Source organism: Canis aureus, chromosome 11, assembly GCF_053574225.1.
Source record: "Canis aureus isolate CA01 chromosome 11, VMU_Caureus_v.1.0, whole genome shotgun sequence".
In the NCBI taxonomy this organism is placed as follows: Eukaryota; Metazoa; Chordata; class Mammalia; order Carnivora; family Canidae; genus Canis; species Canis aureus.
This window is the reverse complement of record NC_135621.1, coordinates 4038634-4058961: the sequence shown is the minus strand read 5'-3', so window position 1 is coordinate 4058961 and position 20328 is coordinate 4038634. Positions and strand designations below refer to the sequence as shown.

General features: G+C 54.1%; 1 protein-coding gene across 6 annotated transcripts; it reads left to right on the top strand.

Moving 5' to 3' along the window:
• Positions 1–55: 55 nt before the first annotated feature.
• On the top strand, positions 56–19729 carry AVIL (advillin). 6 transcript variants are annotated; one of them, XM_077913584.1, is made up of 22 exons: positions 56–227; positions 751–2175; positions 3002–3086; positions 4214–4288; positions 5034–5230; positions 6595–6703; positions 6794–6904; positions 7385–7587; positions 8062–8140; positions 8247–8345; positions 8659–8721; positions 9039–9192; positions 9301–9401; positions 9865–10002; positions 10107–10265; positions 11468–11647; positions 12994–13139; positions 13482–13638; positions 15218–15406; positions 16053–16121; positions 17356–17472; positions 18952–19729. In XM_077913584.1, the coding sequence occupies exons 3-22, from the start codon at positions 3021–3023 to the stop codon at positions 19063–19065; spliced, it is 2526 nt and encodes an 841-aa protein (XP_077769710.1). In that variant the 5' UTR covers positions 56–227; positions 751–2175; positions 3002–3020; the 3' UTR covers positions 19066–19729. The 6 variants fall into 6 exon arrangements, with proteins under 6 accessions (XP_077769710.1, XP_077769707.1, XP_077769708.1 ...); XM_077913581.1 differs by having other exon boundaries at positions 141–982; positions 2088–2175; XM_077913582.1 differs by having other exon boundaries at positions 141–982.
• The last annotated feature ends 599 nt before the right edge of the window (positions 19730–20328 follow it).

Below are 20328 nucleotides of genomic sequence, written 5' to 3'. Positions count from 1 at the left end.
CTTCCTGACCCTGGTGTCGTTCATTCGGGAGTCACCGGCACACTCTTCTTCCCGTGCATCCAACCCCTTGTGTCACGGCAGAGCTGCGCACCCAGGCTGGGCAGGCCGTTGCTCCGGCCGGGAGGCCAGCTGCGGACTCGGCTCGGCTTCCGCTCAAGGTTACAGAAGTTGCACTACATGAGTTCTGTTCTGGCCCCCCGTGTGGAAGCAGCTCCGTTGCCGTCCAGGTGCTTGATAAGCATACGCTTGGTGTCCCATTGACTTCTGGGAATGAACCAGGAGCCCCGAGGGAGTAGGAGTCTTCTGTGCCCCTTACTGCTTCTCCCAGACTGGGATCCCCGGAACCTAGAATCCATGGTTCTTGGCACATAGTAGGCACTCAGATTCTGGTTGGACTGTTGTATGGACCCCAAGGGAAGCCCTAAAGAGCAAAACAGGATGACCTAATATAACACATCCTGGCCCCTCCCCTAGACCTCTCTGCCTCTGAGAAATACCCAGAAGCTTCTCAGGGAGGCACTTGCCAGCCCAGGCACTCAGGGGCAGCTCCGGCCCCTGCCTCCTGTCATCAGCATAATGCATCCATATCTACAATATGGCAAATTTCATATCCTCCCACCCTCTTTCCCTGCATTATTGATGGGCTATGCACTTTTAAAAAAATCAATTAGATCAGGGTGTGGAACTGGAATCAAAAGAAAAGGGAGGCCTTTAAAAGTCTGCTCTTCTTGTTTCTGCTGTTTTGAATAGGAACAGATAAAGCTTCCCCTCTGGTTTGAATAAGTCAAGCCCAGGGCTAGGTTGGCCGTGATTGGCCAGCACTGGGAAAATTAGGTTAAGATGCAAACACAAGCAAATATAACCCGGAGTCTGTGCAGCCATTGCTAAGCTAAGGCAGCAGGAGCTGGCGCCTCCCGCCCCGGAGTGGTTCTCTGGATACCGCCTGGAAACCCGGTGGGAGCCCGGCCGGAGAGCAGGCAAGGTAAGGTCGGCCTGGTGCGTGGGTGCACATCACTAGAGCAATCCTACTGAACTCGGAAGGAAGAGCAGATTGAAATTTCTGTGCCTTTGTCTTCTTGCATGAGGCTTTTAAAAGATTCAACCAGGAGTTTGTAACCAGTTGTGCAAACGTCCCGCTGAGCAGTGAAAGCCCTTTTTTAGAAACCACTGAACAGATAGGGCACCTTTTCAAAAGCTGGGAAATAAGGAGACTGCCTCATCCACCTACCTCAGAAAGATGGAGTTTGGGGCAAGGCACGGGTCAGAAGGGGCCTGGGCTTGGAGTCCACTCACGGGGCTCTCTGGAAGAGTGAAGGGCCACTGGCTGCTTGCCTGGGGTTTCAAACCCGCATCCCACCCTGCGGTGCGGTTTCTGCGGTGCCGGTGCCGAATTAACAGACTTGGGGAAGAGGGACAATGAAGCTGAGCTTTGGGGGACTTCAGTGTCACAAACGCAGTCATTTTCTGGGTGCTCCAGTGTGGCAGGAAGTCCCTGCTTTGAGCGTGTCCTCTCCTTGGTTGGTGGGCCCTGGCCCCGGAGCTCCTTCCCCATCGATCGCTAAGTCCCTGCTGGGAAATAGGACGGCTTTTGGCCTCTGAGAGTCATGGCCCGAGGTAATGCCAGTTGGTTTGCTTTTACCAGGTTGAAACTTTTCAGTTTTCAAGAAATGAATTCATTGGCCCTCATCCCCTTCCCCTCCTTGGGTCACGGCATTTGCCTTCAGTGAATGAAATCTAGGGTCTGAAAAAAAACCTGAACAAATATTTCCTGGCAGCACAGGGCAGGCGGGTGGGGCAGCAGGAGTCAGCAAATTAAATCCTCAAACACTGGCTGCTCCGAGTGGCCGCCCTGCTTTGGTCTTGCTACAGCAGTACACAAAGGGAGTCTGGGTTTTTGTTTTGCCAAAGCCCATGTTAGATAATGGCACAAACTCTCCAAACCTGGCTTCATCCACCGAGGGTGGAAGGGCCAGACACGCTCCTCAACGAGAGCGAGATGCCCCACACGGCCTTTCTGGGTGGGTTGTGCTTTTGGGTTTGTTTGTTTTTCTTTATGCAAATCCATCTTTTTTCCTTTGCCTCTTGAGAGCATTCATCAGTTATAGGTATTATCCGAATGCAAGCTCCTTGAGAGCAAGAACCAGGCGGGCATTTCACGTATATACGAGGCCCCAGGTGAGCTCGGGTGTGTGTAAACACCGATAATCCAAGAGGTGCCTTGAATCCAGACGGTACCCCCTTGGCCCTCACCTCACGGCTTCCTCCTCCTCCCACCCCGCCCTGTGGGTGGCCGTGGGAGGGGACAGGGAGGGCCTGGGTGGGGGGACACCCAGCCCTTCCCCTGGCACCCCCAACTCCGCAGTCGGGGGACAAACGCAAGATGGGCTGTTTGAGTATAGGATAGCTTACCTGAAAGGGAAAAGTCTGGAAAGGCAAAGCCCAGAGGAGAAGTCGACACGCTGACCGAGCAGAGGACCTGGCAAGTGAGGGCTCTGGGCAGAGCCGACGGATGACAGAGAAGGCCGCAGTCACACTTGTGTATGACACTTGGGGATGTGTCACACTTGGGAACGTTCGGGCCTCAGCTCAGCGTAGGAAGGGCGGCAGGACCTCAGCGAACCCAAAGCGCAGGGTGTAGGGCCAGACATGGATTTGGCTGCCGTGCGTGACGCCGGGCAGGTTACTGAACCTCTCAAGCCTCAACCCGCCTACGATGTGAGATGAAAATGTACTCAGTTCATAGAATCCGATGACAAAGTGATCCCGCCAGGGCCTGCCGCATTTACCAGCCCTTAGCAGGTGACCGGGCTGCCACCAGGGCTCCTGACCCTCGGGCGCACGTGGGAACCTGGGCAGGTCATTGCCCCGTCGCTGCGGAGCCGTGCAGGCGCCCCGAGGATGCTGCAGGGTGGCCCACAGGAGATAGGACAGGACTTAGGGGAAAGCCGCAGGGATGCCGGCCGCCACCGGCGTCACCTCCCTGGCTGTGTCGGTGTTGCAGGCCCAGGAACGCGAGCGCCATGTCTCTGAGCAGCGCCTTCAGGGCTGTGGGCAACGACCCTGGGCTCATCACCTGGAGGATAGAGGTGAGCTGGCTGGGGCGGCCCCCTCCGCACTCGGGCCGGCCGGCGCTGGTCACCCGGTCACCCCTGCACGCCTTCAGTCTCCTGCCTTTGGGAACCGCCAGGGGCGGCATCGGGGTCACCTTCTCCTACCCTTGACCCTGTCTGGGTACCCGAAGCAGGTGGTGGCAGGTGGAGGAAAGGCTTTCAGCCTGGAGAGCGGGGCTCCAAGCGAAAGTCAGCTTGCCCTTTAGCCTGCCATCTGCTCAGTGAGTCTGCACTTGCAGGGAATGCCCTGGAGAAATGGGTGGGCCCCCCCCCACCCCCCCACCCCCCCCACCCCCCCCAGACCGAGGACCCTGGCCGTTTCTGTCAGAAGAGGGAACCTTCTCCCGCAGGGCAGTTGGACCCCTGCAGTGGGAGGGGCAGGGTTACCGCGGAGATGGGGCACCGCGCCCCCCTCCCCTCCGGCCAGAGCCCCTGGGGCTCCCCCAGTCCCCTGCCAGCATCCGCTTCCCCTGGAAGGAGCCCCTGCCAGCATCCGCTTCTCCTGCTGAGGCCCAGGGAGAGTCGGCTTCAGGAAACCCTTAAGGCTCCCTGTTTATTTAGAAATAGGTACTAAGTCACATATACCAGCTACATGTGTGGTATATTTAACATTTTTACATGTAACACACACACTGTACGTAGAATATACACAGGTGTGACTGCAGGTTTAGGTCCCTTGGAGAGAGTGATGAAAATCCATATCAGGCCATGTGACTGGCTCTCCTGGGACAAGCCGCATGTGCAGGTGACACCTCAAGCTCCCCCCTGCACCCGAGTCCAGGCGCAGAGCCCCACACACTGCCCCCCCCACGTGTCGCAGCCCCCAGCGCCCCCAGGTCAGGGCGCAGCGCAGTGCTGGAGGCTCGGCTGCGGGAGGTGAGGCCAGCAGGTGGGGGGCCACCAGGGTGAGGACAGGGCACTGTGCGACAGAGCTCGGCGGAAGCCGGAGGGGTGGCCCCGCTAATCCTGTGGCCAGCCACCCTGTGGGTCCCTGGGGACCCCAGCCCACCTGTCCCCGCCCCCTGAGCCAGACGATGGAGACGACAGGGAGGCTGGCAGGTGGGGACTGGAATGCGGACGCTGCACCCCCCTTGTCCTTCCAGAAACTGGAGCTGGCGCTGGTACCCCTGAGCGCCCACGGGAACTTCTACGAGGGGGACTGCTACGTCATCCTCTCGGTGAGCACCAAGCCCCCGGGAGCACCAGCCCCTGCCCTGGGAGCCGCCGGCCCCTGGGTTCTTCCTCGGTGTGGAACAGAGCAGGCCTCGGTCTGACTCTCAGAGGCCACTCTTAGGGGATGGGCCTCAGCCTGAACCTCAGCGTAGCCTGCAAGCAGCATTTCCCCCTCCCGGGGCCCAGACCCCACATTAAAGTGCCATGGAGGGGGCCCCCCGGGTGGCCCCACTATTGAGTGTCTGCCTCCGGCCTGGGGTGTGATCCGAGGGTCCGGGGATCGAGGCCTGCATCAGGCTCCCCATGTGTAGCCTGCTTTTCCTCCCCCTGCCTGTGTCTCTGCCTCTGTGTGTGTTTCTCATGAATAAATAAATAAAATCTTTAAAAAAAAAAAAAAAAAAAAAGAAAGAAAGAAAGAACAGTAAAGTGCTGTGGAGGAAGGCCAGATAAATACCAGGCCGGCCTCCAGGGCTCGTCCTAGCTGAGGAGACACTGGCCACGGATCAGGGCGGCGGGAGCACGGTAAGGCCGCAGCCCAGCTTGGGAAAGGCCCTCCCCGGGCTCACGCAGCTGGATGGCTGCAAGCTGTCGGCGTCCCCGAACGTGGGAGGACCGTGAGGGCTGCCCAGGGGCGCTGCGCAGCGAGAGGCCCAGGCCGCCCACCCGGCCCGGCAGCCTGTGTTCTTCCCGCGGCGAGGGCCGGCGCCCGGGGCTGAGCCGGCCCCTGACCCCGTCTCCCTGGACGCCCAGACACGGAGAGCGGGCAGTCTCCTGTCCCAGGACATCCACTTCTGGATCGGCAAGGACTCCTCCCAGGATGAGCAGACGTGCGCGGCCATCTACAGCACGCAGCTCGATGACTACCTGGGGGGCAGCCCCGTGCAGCACCGCGAGGTCCAGTACCACGAGTCTGACACCTTCCACGGCTACTTCAAGCAGGGCATCATGTGAGTAGTGGCACCGGAGCCAGGGCCCGGATGGCAGGCTGCCAAACAGGAAAGCACGAGGGCCAAGTATAGGAAGAGCCAGGGAAATACAAACCCAAAAAAAAAAAACCACACAAAAAGGCTTTGGCACCTGCTATCAGAGTAGGGCGGATTAGAGAGCTGGGTGGAGGCGCCGTGGCAAGGCTTCGGGGAAACAGCCCGGTGCCCCACTGGGGGCAGCGAGGACAGTGCGCAGCCTGAGGAGCAGCCTGCTGCCACTGAGGCAGATCCCACCCCTGGGTGTGCAACTCAAGGGCTCCCCGTGCACCCAGGTCCGCGAGGGCGCATGAAGCAGAGTTCACAGCAGCGTCACGAGTGGTGGCGCGAAGCTGTAGGCAACGTGAGTGCCCATCGCCGGGACAGGGGACAGGAAAAAATACTGCCATGAGTATGGGCAGCAGCCGCACGCAGGGGACCAGACACGGGTGCCCTGTGGACAGGTCTTTAAAACATGGGTACTTGGCGAACAAAGTGAGGGACGGACTTGAAACACATGACAATGCCAGTTTCTGTCTTTGGGGGATTTTTTGTTTTGTTTTTAAATACATGCCCGCAAAACAACGGGACACATTTAGCAGAATGAAAATAAAAGACAGCTGTCCGGCTGCTGGCAGGGCTGCGTGCGGAGCGGAGGCCGAGGGCGGGCACGCACCCGCGAAGGTGCCCGCGAACCTGCGAACAGGACAGGGGGCCTGAAAGGCCGGGGTGGTGGCGTCCCGGGAACTGAGGAGTCTAATTGCCTCGAGGCTTTGCACTTGAGATCGGAAACCAAGAGAGAAGCCCAGTGAGCCCGGGACTCCCAGGCTGGTCCCAGGCTAGCGCCCTGCATGGTGGCACTGGCCCTGACCGAGGACCCGCCGGGCACAGAGCCCCACAGGCTTCGCATGTCCTTCAGTGCAGGACACCTGGGATGGAGGCGGGGTTGGGGTAAACTCCAGGGGCGCAGGGCCGATTCCCAGGGGGCTGCTCTCACGGCCACCATGTCACGAATGCTTCTGCTGCTGCCCCACTCATGCCCCTCTCCTTGTCACACGCTGATCTCCAGACAGTTGCTGGGACAAGACAAGCTTGTGCTATGGGGCCCTCCACGCTGCTGCACCCTCTGGAACCCCCGTCGTCTGTTTGTCGGTTCCTAGTCCTCTTCATATGTCAGCTTGACAGTCCCTCCTTCAGCGAGGACGGCCCTGACCACTCCGTCACCGCCACCTCCGTGGGCCTCCTTTCCCGCCGTCGCCCCTACGGGCAGGGGCTGCACCTGCCTAATTGCCAAGGGTCACCCGGGCCTAGCCCATCCGTAACTGGGTGCCCTTTGCATGTCCCCTCAGCTACAAGAAGGGGGGCGTGGCCTCTGGGATGAAGCACATGGAGACCAACACCTATAACGTGAGGCGGCTGTTACACGTCAAGGGGAAAAGCCACATCAGGGCCACCGAGGTAAGTCCCGCCCACTGTCTGCTGGGCCCGGGGCTCCGGCCCTGGCACCCGAGGAGTCCCCCCCAACCAACGCCTGCTTCTCCCCTGCAGGTGGAGGTGAGCTGGGACAGCTTTAACCGGGGTGACGTCTTCTTGCTGGACCTTGGGAAGGTCATCATCCAGTGGAATGGCCCAGAGAGCAACAGCAGAGAGCGCCTGAAGGTGTGGCTCTTCCCAGGCTCGTCACCTTCCCCTCCACCTCGGGCCTGGTCGCCTGGTTGCCTGGTGGCGGGGCTTGTGCTCTCTCAGTTGCCTGTTGTGTCTTCTTCCCTCCCCACGGGGTCTTCCGGGAGCTGCGGAGACAGACCCCTGCCTCTGAGTGGAATCTGTTTCGGGGACAGGCAAAGTGCATAAGTCTGTGGCTCACCCCGGGGGTTTTGTTTGTTTTTAAGATTTTATTTATTTATTCATGAGAGACACAGGGAGAGAGGCAGAGACGCAGGCAGAGGGAGAAGCAGGCTCTGTGCAGGAAGCCTTATGCGGGACTCGATCCCAGGACTCCAGGATCACGCCCTGAGCCAAAGGCAGATGCTCAACCGCTGAGCCACCCAGGCATCCCTCACCCTGGGGTCCTAAGCCCCAGAACAACTCCTGTGTCTGGGGCCCAGCAGGGACCGAGTGCCTCCTTGGGCTTCTTGACAGGCCATGCTTCTGGCAAAGGACATTCGGGACAGGGAGCGAGGAGGCCGTGCTGAAATCGGCGTGATCGAGGGGGACAAGGAGGCAGCAAGTCCGGAGCTGGTGAAGGTCCTGCAGGACACCCTCGGCCGGCGCTCCATCATCAAGCCAGCCGTGCCCGATGAGCTCATAGATCAGCAGCAGAATTCAAGCATCGTGCTGTATCAGTGAGTAACTAAACCTGGCTGCTGCTTGGAAGCTGGGGCAGGGGGATGCTGTCCCCTAGAAAACCAAGCACCTGTGCCTGCCTCCTGGTTTGGGTACAGACAGGCGTCTGGCTTTCTTTTAACCCTTTTCAAATGCGGCTTTTAGAAGGAGCTCGGTGTTCCCCGCTCAAGGGGGGCAGCTACAGTCCCTCCTTGTCAGCAGCCCTCCCCGGTCTCTTGAGGAGACCCTTCCTTTACCTGGGTCCATACCCACCTGGGGAAGTGGAGGAGATGGTGTTCGGGAGACAGGCGCATCGAAGTCCCCTCTCGAGAACACAGGCCACTGCATTCCTGTCTGCATTCAAGCTGCACCTGCCCGAGGAGGTCAAACGTTACCCAGAGGCGCCACCCGAAAACAAAGCAGGCAAAATAGCCAAAGGACTACAAGACGCTTTGTAGAAGACCAGGCCCAGGCTAATTCCTCCCCTTTTCCAGTGTCTCAGACGCTGCTGGGCAGCTGGCGGTCACCGAGGTAGCAGCAAGGCCACTGGTGCAGGACCTCCTGAACCATGACGTGAGTGGAGCTTGGCAGGGCGGGCCTTCCGGGGCCAGACCTGGCTTCTGGGACCTTCCTGAGGGTGCCAAGCGCCAGTAACCACTTCTGTCCCTGGCTGCTTCAGGACTGCTACATCTTAGACCAGAGCGGAACCAAGATCTATGTGTGGAAAGGAAGAGGAGCCACAAAGACCGAGAAGCAGATGGCCATGTCGAAAGCCCTGGTAGGAGCCCCAGGCCCGGCACCACCCTGTCCCAAACGGCCCATCCGCAGCGCTTCAGAGGTGTCCAGAGAGCCAGACGGGGTGCTCGAGCTCCTGGCATCACAGTTACACACTCGGCTTGAGTCAGACGACCTGGGAGTGAATCCGGGGTTAACATACATCTCCTGGGGTGGTTCTGAGGATTCGGGAACATTCGTAAGGTGCTTAGAACAACATCTGGCCCCTACACCTGCTCAGTAAACACGGCTGCTGCTATGGGAGGGGATAGCACGGTCCACGGCCCTGTCCTCCGGGATCTTACGATGTCTTCCAGACCCGTGTAGACGAACCCAGGGGGATGCGCTTACAAAGCAAAACGGGACACGAAATCAGTGGGGTACGTGCATGCTGCAGGAACACAGTAGAGAGGATCTTGCAAAAACACGAGAAAAGTAGTCAAAATCATGACAGGCCAACCAAGAGATGCGAAAATGGCCCCTCAGTCCTTAGCTTGAGGCAGGTAACTGGGTCCCTAGACGTCAGCGAGTTGGCATTTGACTCTGACTTCAGAAGGGAGCAACACCCCCCCCCACCCCCCCCACCCCCCCACCCCCCCCCCCCCCCCCCCCGGCTTCAAGGGGTGAGTCACCAGGTGGGCAGAGCACCCGGCGCCCGCCCCCACTGACCTGCCTTGGGGGGCGGGGGGGTCTGCAGAGCTTCATCCAGATGAAGGGCTACCCTGGCAGCACCAACGTGGAGACCATCAACGACGGTGCTGAGTCGGCCATGTTCAAGCAATTGTTCCAGAAGTGGTCCGTGAAGGACCAGGCCGTGGGCCTGGGGAAGACGTTTGGTGCTGGCAAGATCGGTGAGGCTGCTCCCCAGACCGCCTTCCGCCTTCCCGCTGCTGGGGCTCTAGAAGGGCAGCCACGGATGCTTTCCACTCACTTGGCTTCTCCCAACCCCTTCCCTGCAGCTAAAGTTTTCCAGGATAAATTTGACGTGACTGTGCTGCACAGCAAGCCAGAGGTAGCTGCCCAGGAAAGAATGGTGGATGATGGCAATGGAAAGGTTGAGGTAGGTCAGTGATTCACACCCCAGGCCCGCAGCCCCGGCTCTCCCAGCTGTTCCGCTGGAGAAGAGGGAGCCGGGGACTCTGGTCTGCTCGGCTTTCCGTCCCCCGCTGGCGACCTCAGCAGTAGTCCCTTAGAGGTGTCCGCAGTGTGCAAAGCGGTCCCACCTTCCCTCGGGGAAGTGGAAGGCTGCTACCCTCGTGTGCTATCAATAGCTCACCGGGCAGATATATTCAAATCAGCTCAGAGCCCTGATGGGGATGCACCTGAGCAGGAATGATCCAGTTCTTCTCAGGATTCAAATCATGCAAATAGGATAAGCCCCCACCCGCTGGGCGAGAGCCAGAGAAGGAGGGTGTACTTGGGGTGGCTGTTGGTGCCTTACCCACCTGGATTCTCTGCTAAGCGTGGCCCTTCAGGCAGCTGGAACCCCATCTCTGGGAAACTGTGTCTCCTTCTGTGTCTAGGTCTGGAGAATTGAGAACCTGGAGCTGGTCCCCGTGGAGCGTCAGTGGTACGGCTTCTTTTACGGGGGAGACTGCTACCTGGTTCTGTACACATATGAGATGAGCGGGAAGCCACATTACATCTTGTACATCTGGCAGGTAGGCCTGAAGCAGGCTCTTAGCTTTGGATCTTGACGCCTCCTCCGGCCACAGAGTGGGGGCAAGGGGTAGCAGGGACCATCCCTCCCCTGTAACCCCTGCAGGGCCGCCACGCCTCCAAGGATGAGCTAGCGGCCTCGGCCTACCAGGCGGTGGAGGTGGATCGGCAATTTGACGGGGCGCCCGTACAGGTCCGCGTTACCATGGGGAAGGAGCCACGCCACTTCATGGCCATCTTCAAAGGGAGGCTGGTGATCTTTGAGGTGAGAACCCTCACACAAAATGACACCATGAGTGGGATCACTCAGACGAATAAGGCAACAGGAGGCCCCCATCTAGTGGGGAGGGATGGAGACCAGGCCTTGGGGGAGACGCAGCTTAATCTAGACGTTCTAATGCACCCCAGCTGCCTCAGGGCAAGACCAAACCACTGCCCAATGAGCCTTCAAGGTCCTTTCCTAACCTGACCCATAGTACCTCTGCGGGTGTGTTACCCTCAGAGCCCTAACTTACCGCACTCTAGTGAGGTAGGTCTCCTCATTAGACCTCACGTGGGCCGCATCATGCCCCCCGACCCCCCGGACGTGCTGCTCCGAATCCAAGTCCCACTTCTCCTGTGATGCCCGGGCTGAAGCACTAGCAGGAATGTTTAATGTCGTATGCTTGACATCACACAAGCCTGCGGTCAAGTCCTAGCCTTGCCACCTGTTAACCGGGTTGCTTAGGCTCAGTTTTCCCATCTCTACTGCAGGATAATAAATACCTATTTCAGGAGCACCCGGGTGGCTCAGTTAAGTGTCCAGCTCCTGATTTCAGCCCAGGTCATGATCTCGGGGTTGTGAGATTGAGCGCCCCCCGCCCCCGCCCGCCCAATCAGGCTCCGCACTCAGCAGGGAGTCTGCTTGTGATTCCCTTTCTCTCTGCCCCCTCCTCCCGTTCATGTGCTCATGTGCACACATCACATACTGTCTCTCTCAAATAAATAACTCTTTAAAAATAAATAAATAGGGCAGCCCAGGTGGCTCAGCGGTTTAGCGCCGCCTTCAGCCCGGGGCGTGATCCTGGAGACCAGGGATCAAGTCCCACGTTGGCTCCCTGCATGGAGCCTGCTCCTCCCTCTGCCTCTGTGAGTGTGTGTGTGTGTGTGTGTGTGTCATGAATAAACAAATAAAATATTTTTTAAAAATAAAAATAAAAATAAATAAATACCTATTTCACAGTTATTCTGAGGCTCAATAGGCAAGGCACCCACCACAGAGTCTAGCATAAAATAAAAGTCTCAGAATGAGAGCTGATATTATTGGTGCCATACTTCCAGCTTACCTCACCTCTCCCGGTTGGCATGGAAGTTCCTCAAGGGCAGAAGCAGCGTTAAATTCCTCCATAATCTCTCCAGTGGCTTAGCCGGAGCTCTGTTCACCTGGTGCTCCTTAGAACCAGATTCAGCTTTTCTCCTTCTCGCTAGGGTGGGACTTCCAGAACGGGAAATGCTGAGCCCGATCCTCCAGTAAGACTCTTCCAGATTCAAGGAAACGACAAATCTAACACCAAAGCGGTGGAGGTTCCAGCCTATGCCTCCTCCCTAAACTCTAATGATGTCTTTCTGCTGCGGACCCAGGGAGAGCACTACCTGTGGTACGGCAAGGTAAGACAGCTGGGCCTGGCGGTCACACCAGCCCCTTGGAGCCCAGCCCTGTGCCCACCTGCCTGTCAGCAAGGGCAAAGCCACTAAAACGTAGGCTGGAGCAGTCCTCATAAAGATGAGCCTTTTCCTAAAGGATCTTCAAAGGAACTGCTGGTGTTCCCCACAATTAGAAACCCACTGACACCATTGCCCACACCCAAGAGACTCCATAAACCACACAGATGGAGGCCAGATAAGTCGATCTTTACAGCCTGGTGGATTGCATAGGACAGGCTTCAACCTCAAACACAAGCACTAAAAATATGATTTTGTCAATTCAGAGGCCTCTACGTTAAAAAGCCCTAAAACCGTTTTTACAAAGGAGAACTGAACAGGAAAAGTGCTCAGTACCACAGTCCTCAGGGCAATGCAGGTGAAAACCAGAAATGCCCCCACAAGCCTCGCAGAAGGGCTAAAAAAAATTGGCAGTATCAGTTGCATCCTACTGTATGCAGAACAACAGGAACTCGCGCTCATTGCTGGTGGGGACGCAAATACAGACTTTGGGAAACGATTGGACGGTTTCCTTATAGAGCACACACCTGTGAGGCAGCAATCCCACGCCATGTGAGATAAAAAACTACCTTGACACAAATACAGACAGCACCTTTTTTCATAATCACCAAAAATGGGAACCAATTCAACTGATGACTGAAAAGGCAGCGGTATATTCATACAGTAGGATGCTACTCAGTGCACAGAGAAGAAAAGCTGTTGATCCTCACAGCAAGGTTGAATCCCAGGGACTGTGCCAAGTGGAGGCAGTCAGTGGCAAAGGCTGTATGTACGTGACTCCATTTATAACATGCTGGAAAAGGCAAAGCTGTAGTGACAGAGAACACGGTGGCGGTTGCCAGAGGTGAAGGATTTGGGGAGGGTCTGGCCACAGCGGGGTAGCCCCAGGGAATGTTCTGCAGGGCCCAGGCAATGCTCTGTGTCTTCATTTTGATGATGGTAATGTGATTCTACGTGTTTGTCAAGACTCGTAGAACCCAAAAAGTGGATTTTCTCGAATGTAATTGAAAGAATACATTTACATTTTTTCTCTTAAAAAAAAAAAATCAGGGATCCCTGGGTGGCGCAGCGGTTTAGCGCCTGCCTTTGGCCCAGGGCGCGATCCTGGAGACCGGGGATCGAGTCCCACGTCGGGCTCCCGGTGCATGGAGCCTGCTTCTCCCTCCACCTATGTCTCTGCCTGTCTCGCTCTCTCTCTGTGACTATCATAAATAAATAAAAAATTAAAAAAAAATCAAAAGTAGGTGCTACAGTTCCAACTGACGCTTGTGCTCTCCTCACCCCGCTCTCAGGGGTCCAGTGGGGATGAGCGGGCAATGGCTAAGGAGCTGGCCAGCTTTCTCTGCGAGGGCACCGAGGACACGGTGGCCGAGGGCCAGGAGCCGGCTGAGTTCTGGGACCTGCTGGGAGGGAAGACTGCCTATGCCAACGACAAAAGGTATGGGACACGAAGGCCCCTCCGGGCTCCCCCTGCCGCCCAGTCTTGTGAACTGTGCAAGTCTGAGATGCCTTTCAGTTTTATTTTATTTTTATTTATTTATTTATTTTTTTGCCTTTCAGTTTTAAAAACGTGGTTTCTTTTTTTTAATAAAAAAATAAATAAAATAATAATAAATAATAAAATAAATAAAATAAAATAATAAAATAAAATAAAATCGTGGTTTCTTCATGAACCACTGAACTCTACTCCTGAAACCAATATCAAACTATATGTCAACTAACTAGAATTTAAACTTAACAAAAAAACATGATTTCTAAGTAGCTCAGTTCCTCTAAATAGACTGTATTGCAGACTACAGCAGGAAATCCTGGATGTGGAGCCTCGTCTCTTTGAATGTTCCAATAAGACTGGGCGCTTCCTCGTCACTGAGATCACAGACTTCACCCAGGATGACCTGAACCCAGGTGATGTGATGCTTCTGGATACCTGGGACCAGGTAAGACACAGCCAGAGAGCTTGAACAAGTGACAAAGAGACAAAGACACCCCCCGTCTGCCCCTGCCAAATGTAGCCCTGGCCCATCCCCAAGTCAACCAAACACCCGTCCGTGGTAACCCCACTTTTCACCAGGGATGGAGAGAACAGGTGTCGTTTAAAAGTGACCACCTTGGGAAGTTCCCCATCTTGCCTTGGGAAAAGCAGTCCATCGTATCATCCCACACGTTTTTTTCCTAGGATCGACAGCAGCAGGCTCCACACTCAGATGCAGGCCTCATAGGGAATACAGGGCTGTAAAGGGGATATCTTCAAGGCAGCCCCTCCCCAACAGCCTTTTTTCTTCAGCTTAGAAAACATACTCAGCACTTCCTCTGTGCCAGTCAGTGTGCTAGGTGCAGTGTCACCCAGGTGAGGGGCCCTTGATCGCAGAGTTTACAGGCTAAAGGTGGAGCTGGACATAGAAACACCATTTTACTATGATGGAGCTATGGGGCCATGGGGGCACAAATTAGGAGCACCCAACACCATCTGGGGGTTCAGAGAAGACTTCCTGGAGGAGATGGCTCCCAGGCTGAATCTCGGGATCAGTGGGCATTACTCAGGTAGGGAGAGCATCCTGGGCAAAGGAAACAGCACCAGTAAAATGCAAGGCATGGAATAGTAGTCTAGTATACAGGGAACTACCCGCAGCATCATGAGACCATGAGATAGTAAAGGAGTTAGAGACGAAGCTAAGAAGTAGGAATGGGCCTTACCTACCTTGCCAAGTTTGAATTTTATCCTGGAAAGCTACTGGAATTGAAGCAGATTAGTGACATGGTCACTGTGCTTTCAATGGATTACTTGGCAAAGTGTAAGACAGGAGGGATGGGGGGAAAGGACAGAGAATGTGTGCTGGGAGGCCAGTCAGGGGAGCATCGTAACCGTCCAGTAAGAGTCAGCAGGGGCTGCACAGGGGAGGGGGGCGGGGGGGTGCACAGGAGGCAGACGGCGGCCTTGCTCACTCGCTGGATACAGGTGCATATAGGGACTGCCAGGCACTGCCCTAGGTGACCAGGGGGATGCCATTCACCAAGAACGGAGACAGACATAGTCCAGAAAAGCAGAGCTACGCTGGGGAGATGTTCTATGTGAGGTTCCTAGAGGCAGCCGCGAGGGGACATCCTGCAAGAAGTTGGGTTCAGGAAGCTGAAGTTCAGCGAGCTCTCAGGACTAGAAATGTAGATTTAGGAGATACAGGTGTAATTAAAATCACAAATACCGGGACCCCTGGGTGGCTCAGCGGTTGAGCTTCTGCCTTCAGCCCAGGTGTGATCCTGGAGTCCAGGGATCGAGTCCCACGTCGGGCTCCCAGCAGGGAGCCTGCCTCTCCCTCTGCCTGTGTCTCTGCCTCTCTCTCTCATGAATAAATAAAATCTTTAAAAAAAAATCACAAATACCCAGCTCAGTCTGGGAAAGCTTTTCTGCTGAATGGATGAGGCTAGGTAAGTGCCATGAGGCTGTGATGCACTGAGGGCGAAAGAACAGGACTCGGTCCTAGATGCAAACCCATTCATCCTGCATCTCTCCCGCGACAGGTGTTCCTGTGGATTGGGGCTGAGGCAAACGCCACGGAGAAGGAGAGAGCCCTCTCTACGGCCCAGGAGTACCTGCACACTCACCCCAGTGGCCGGGACGCTGACACAGCCATCCTGATCATAAAACAGGGCTTTGAGCCTCCCATCTTCACGGGCTGGTTCTTGGCCTGGGACCCTCATATGTGGAGTGTAAGAACAAGTGCAGAGAACGGGGGAGACCTGCCTACGGCCCAGCGGCTCAGCACGAATAGCTCAGTGGGAAGGGGGTACTGACTCAGGGGCTGGGTGAATCCGGGACCACGTTTCCCTCGCCCCCTCTCCACTCCCGCTTTTGACTTTCCGTCTCTTTTCCACCCACCACGGCTCTAAGTCCGGTTAGAGAATTCACGGCTCAGGTCAGGCACAAGCAGCGTGGGGAAGTGATAAACGGTCTCCTTTTTGAGCTTTACAGCCACCCTGACGGCTGGGGCAAACGTCGTTTCCCGTGTTAAAAATGAGGAAGTTCAGAGGAGAGAGGATTGGTCTAAAGTCACATTTGACCCGTAGGAAGGAGCCAGGGTTTTCTGACTCCTAGTCAACTGCTGTGTCTCCTTCGGTCTCGCACCGATTGGGGAACACCAGCAAAGGGTTTTTACTAATCTGAGGGTGTTTCCTAATCCACACCGTGTGTCGGTCCCGTCCAGCCTGGCATGGGCCCAGAAGAAGGGACTTTCATTCCTGCTTATCCCTGTGTCTTCCGATTCTCTGGCTTCTTTGCTGTCCTCAAGGGTAGGTTAGCCCTGAGATGTCCCTCCCTGCCTATGCAGCACCTCGTCCTGTTTTCTCTTTGTTTCAGGCAGGGAAATCATACGAACAATTAAAAGAAGAGCTGGGAGATGCTGCTGCAATCACAAGAATCACGGCCGTGAGTTGGGTTTGCTTGTGGAGAAGCAAGCCAGAGGGGCAACCGTAAATGCTCCAGACACCAAATGGGCGAAACCCTATCATGCCCTTCTTAGCATCACTCTAGTGGTCTACTTTGATTTAAGATCGTTTTAATCAATAGAAAAGCAGGTCTGAAAGCCAAGTTCCTCATTTTACAGCCTTCTAGAACCTAGAATGACTTGCTGGTTAAAAAAAAAAAAAAAACAAACATTTTTAAATATAAATATTGGGAGTTTTGACCTATGAATCGCTTAGTAGTACAGACTGAGCCCCTAGCCCCTAATGTGATAGAATTAGGAGGCAAGTAGGTCATGAGTGTGGAACCCTCAGGAATGGGATTAGTGCCCTCAAAGGAAGAGCTACAAGGGTTTGCTCTCTCGCCCTCTGCCGTGTGAGGACACAATGGGAAAAAGCCATCCACAGGCCAGGAAGCGGGCTCTCACCAGACCCAGGATTTGCAGACACCTTGATCTTGAACTACGAGAAATAAATGTTTGTTGTTTAAGGTAAAAAACAAACAAAAACTACAAAACCAAAAACTAATTTTATTATTCTATCATTTAGGACAGATTAAGTTGACTGGCAGCATTTTTCATAAATAATAAGCTTCTAACCCAAATGACATGCTTACCAGTTTCTGACAGTGAAGTCCATAAAAACTCAGGCCATCACCCCTAGTTTAAGGGTGAAAAGAAGTGGAACCTCCAGCCAGGAATCCAACAGCTCTTTAACATCAGGATGAGTGCATGGTAGTGGGTGTCCAAACCATCTGCAGTCCTCCCCTCTGTGCTCTACATATTCAAAATTCCAGAGCTAATAGCGATGTCGTATCTTTAAAACGCATTTAAAAACAGTGTGACTTCAATCTGAAGTCATTTAAAGGCTGGAAATGTAGAGAATAAATACAAGTGCCAAAAGAAAGTATGTGATCACAGCATTTAAATGAGATTTCAGCACAGCGTGAAGCCAAACTGGCTACATAGGAATCTACCCTGGACTCATGAATCAGCTTTCCCAAGGAGGACCCCAAATCTGAATATTTTAGATTCCCAGATGATGCTGTCACGCAGCCAGCTTTAGGGACCACTGTTCTAAAAGATGACCACAAAGGGTGCCACGCTATAAGCCAAAATATTAAGTATTATACGCACGGAACTTCAACTGCATAGACCCCGAATGGTCTTTTATCCTGTCTACATTCTTATCTTACGTAGGACATGAGGAATGCAACCCTCTCCCTGAATTCTGAGCTGAAGTATTACCCTATAGAAGTTCTGCTGAAAAACCAGAATCAGGAGCTGCCTGAGGACGTGAACCCTGCCAAAAAGGAGGTGAGTGGCTAAAGGGACTGTCAGGAGAGTGACGCGCTCCATGAGCAAGGCACCTGTACGCGGCCTAGGACAGCGATGGGACACCGTAGGCCCCTCAGCGGACCTCTGAGCTTCCCAGTAGCTCCAGACAAAAGCCCAGGACTCCTCCTCCCACATCCGTCCCTCCGCTGCCCAGCAATCCTGGACTATTACAAGTATCCCCCACTGCCCCCTCGCCAGTAACCATCAATAGGCTTTTTTATAACAGACAACGCTGTTGTGTAGAACACCTCAGATGGCTTCCCAAGGCAACAGAAGAATCCAGAATCCTTTCTGTGGCCGCCGTGGCTCTTCACAACCTGGCCCACGCTCACCCGACTCCATCTCCTACCCCGCTGCCCTCTTCATTCTGCTGCCTCTAGCCAGGGGCTCCCTTTCGGTCTCAAAAGCGCTCTTTCCAGCCTTTGACCTTTCACACTTGCTACTTCCCCCCTGAGAAACCTTTCTTCTCTCAGGTCATCACAGGGCCAGCGCCCCCTCGCTGTTGGGTCTCCCTGAGAATAGCCACCTCCCCGGGAAGGCCCCGCCTGACCGCCCTCGAACACTGCTTAGGAGCAAGGACCTTCTCTGTCTTGCTCACCACCATTCTCTGCTTTCAGGACCTAAAATGAGTGCCTGGCAGATAGAGGCCCTCTTCACATTTTGGTTGAATGATTTAACACTTTGATGTTGAAGGAATTCACTTATTTTCCCCTTGAAGGAATTGATGTGGGAAGGGTCTCTGGGGTTTCCACCATGTCTTATCTAGCCAGCTCTTACGGATCTGGACTGCAACTTTCTTGACAACAGAGGCCATCTCTTAAGAATTTTACTCAGAATATTCAGTAAGCATCAATAAATAAATGTTAGGAGAATTTTATGCTCTGAACAAGATCCACTTGATTTTGCATTTGAAAATGTGTGGATTGAGACGCCTGGGTGGTTCAGTGGCTTAAGTGGCTCTTGGTTTCTGCTCAGGTCATGATCTCAGGTTCCTGGGATCGAGCCCCATGTTGGGCTCCCCATAAGGGAGCCTGCTTGTCTCCCTCTCTCTCTGCCCCTGCCATGCTCGCACACTCTCATAAATTAAAAAAAAAAAGTCTGGATAAAAATGGTTGGTAAGGTCATGAGGCAAGGAAAACCAGCACTCGATTTAGTTCTCCATTCAGCCAAAACCTAATGTCTAGAATTCATCACATATAACCCAGTTCTTGTTCTTCCGGCAAAAAAATTGGTGCTGGGTGGGACCCTGAGAACAGCAAACCCAGTTGGCTTCTGCTCAGGCCAAAATGGGAGTCCACAACCCAAGAACCCTCCAATGAATAATTTAAGTCCACTACAGACTCTGAAAAATTCATCCTTCTTCTCTCTTCACTCTCTTGGCTCTCCCCTCCCCACCTCTGTTGGCATTGGTGGGTGCCATGTTGTCCTCCTAACTAGAGACTTTGTCTTCTCTCTTAGAATTACCTCTCTGAACAGGATTTTATTTCTGTGTTTGGCATCACAAGAGGGCAATTTGCTGCTCTGCCTGGCTGGAAGCAGCTCCAAATGAAGAAAGAAAAGGGGCTTTTCTAAGGCAAGAAGCTCCATGCCTATCACGAGACCACAGAAGACAGCTGATCGTGCCAATAACAGGAAAAAATTTATCTACCAATTTTGCCTAATAATTGCTACTTAGATACAAGGAGGTCTGCAAATCACGGCATGTTCTCCATCCTCATCCCTGCATTCCTTAGTTGTTATATACCTAATATGTTAACTACCTACTTTTCAATTTTTGTGACCTTTGGGCTTAAAGTCTCAGCAGAAGCACTACAGTTGCGTGAATCCAGAGCAGTCAGAGGAAAAAGAAAATAACTAAGTTTAAAGTATTTAATAATGGGACAAGGATGTGAGTCTGTTTTAAATTGTAAGATCATGAGCAGCCCAGGTGGCTCAGTGGTTTAGCGCCACTTTCAGCCCAGGGCATGATCCTGGAGACCTGGGATGGAGTCCCACGTCCGGCTCCCTGCGTGGAGCCTGCTTCTCCCTCTGCCTGTGTCTCTGCCTCTCTCTCTCTCTGTATCTCTCATGAATAAATAAATAAATAAATAGTAAGATCACTATATCCAGAATCTATTTGACCCACCAATCACTGAAGCTATTTCCATATATACCCCAGGGGCAAAATCAAAATGCCGAGAGCTGTACTTGCCAGAGATTTTTTTACTTTTCAAATAAAGATATCTGTATGAGCAAACGGGAGTTCTCTTCAGTATCCGGGGTTTGCCTGTTAACGGTATTTTGTTACATTGGGAGAAACGTCTCTGTACTGGGGTAGTTAAGAGGCCCTGCTGAGTGAGTTCTCTGGATAACTGGGCCACCGGTGAGACCTGTTTCTGGCACAACAATGCCAAAATGTGCCTCACAGCTGTCCAGGAAACCTCAGGCCCCACCCACCTCCACCCCGTCATCCAAAAGAGAAACAGGGCCATGTGTTATTAATTTCAGTCATGAGGCCAGAACCAGCGTGTACACTGCAGAGAGCATCAAAGCACGCTACAGACATCAACAAATGAACCACATTTTCCAGACGACTCGAAGTTTGAGTCAACAATTCCCAAGGAATCCGTGTGGCCCAAGTAATGTAACTGGGGAAGTTCCAGGAGAGCAGCACAGCCCGAAGCACCCCAAAGTGAAAGCAGAATAGGAGTGCTGGGTCACAGAGAAACTGAGGTAGAAATTTTAGGGGTACCATGATAAATCGGTAAGCAACAGCACAACTGCTCATGCCTGCTCTCTCAGACCCCGTCGGCCACCTCCATACGGCCTGCCTGCTGTTTCCTACAGCTGGTCACA

Excerpts from the sequence above, each read along its gene's own strand:
- AVIL (XM_077913584.1), top strand. The coding sequence starts at position 3,021 with ATGTCTCTGAGCAGCGCCTTCAGGGCTGTGGGCAACGACCCTGGGCTC. Across the intron at positions 6,905-7,384 it reads ACAGCAGAGAGCGCCTGAAG|GCCATGCTTCTGGCAAAGGA; the intron begins GTGTGGCTCTTC and ends GCTTCTTGACAG. Across the intron at positions 11,648-12,993 it reads ACTACCTGTGGTACGGCAAG|GGGTCCAGTGGGGATGAGCG; the intron begins GTAAGACAGCTG and ends CCCCGCTCTCAG.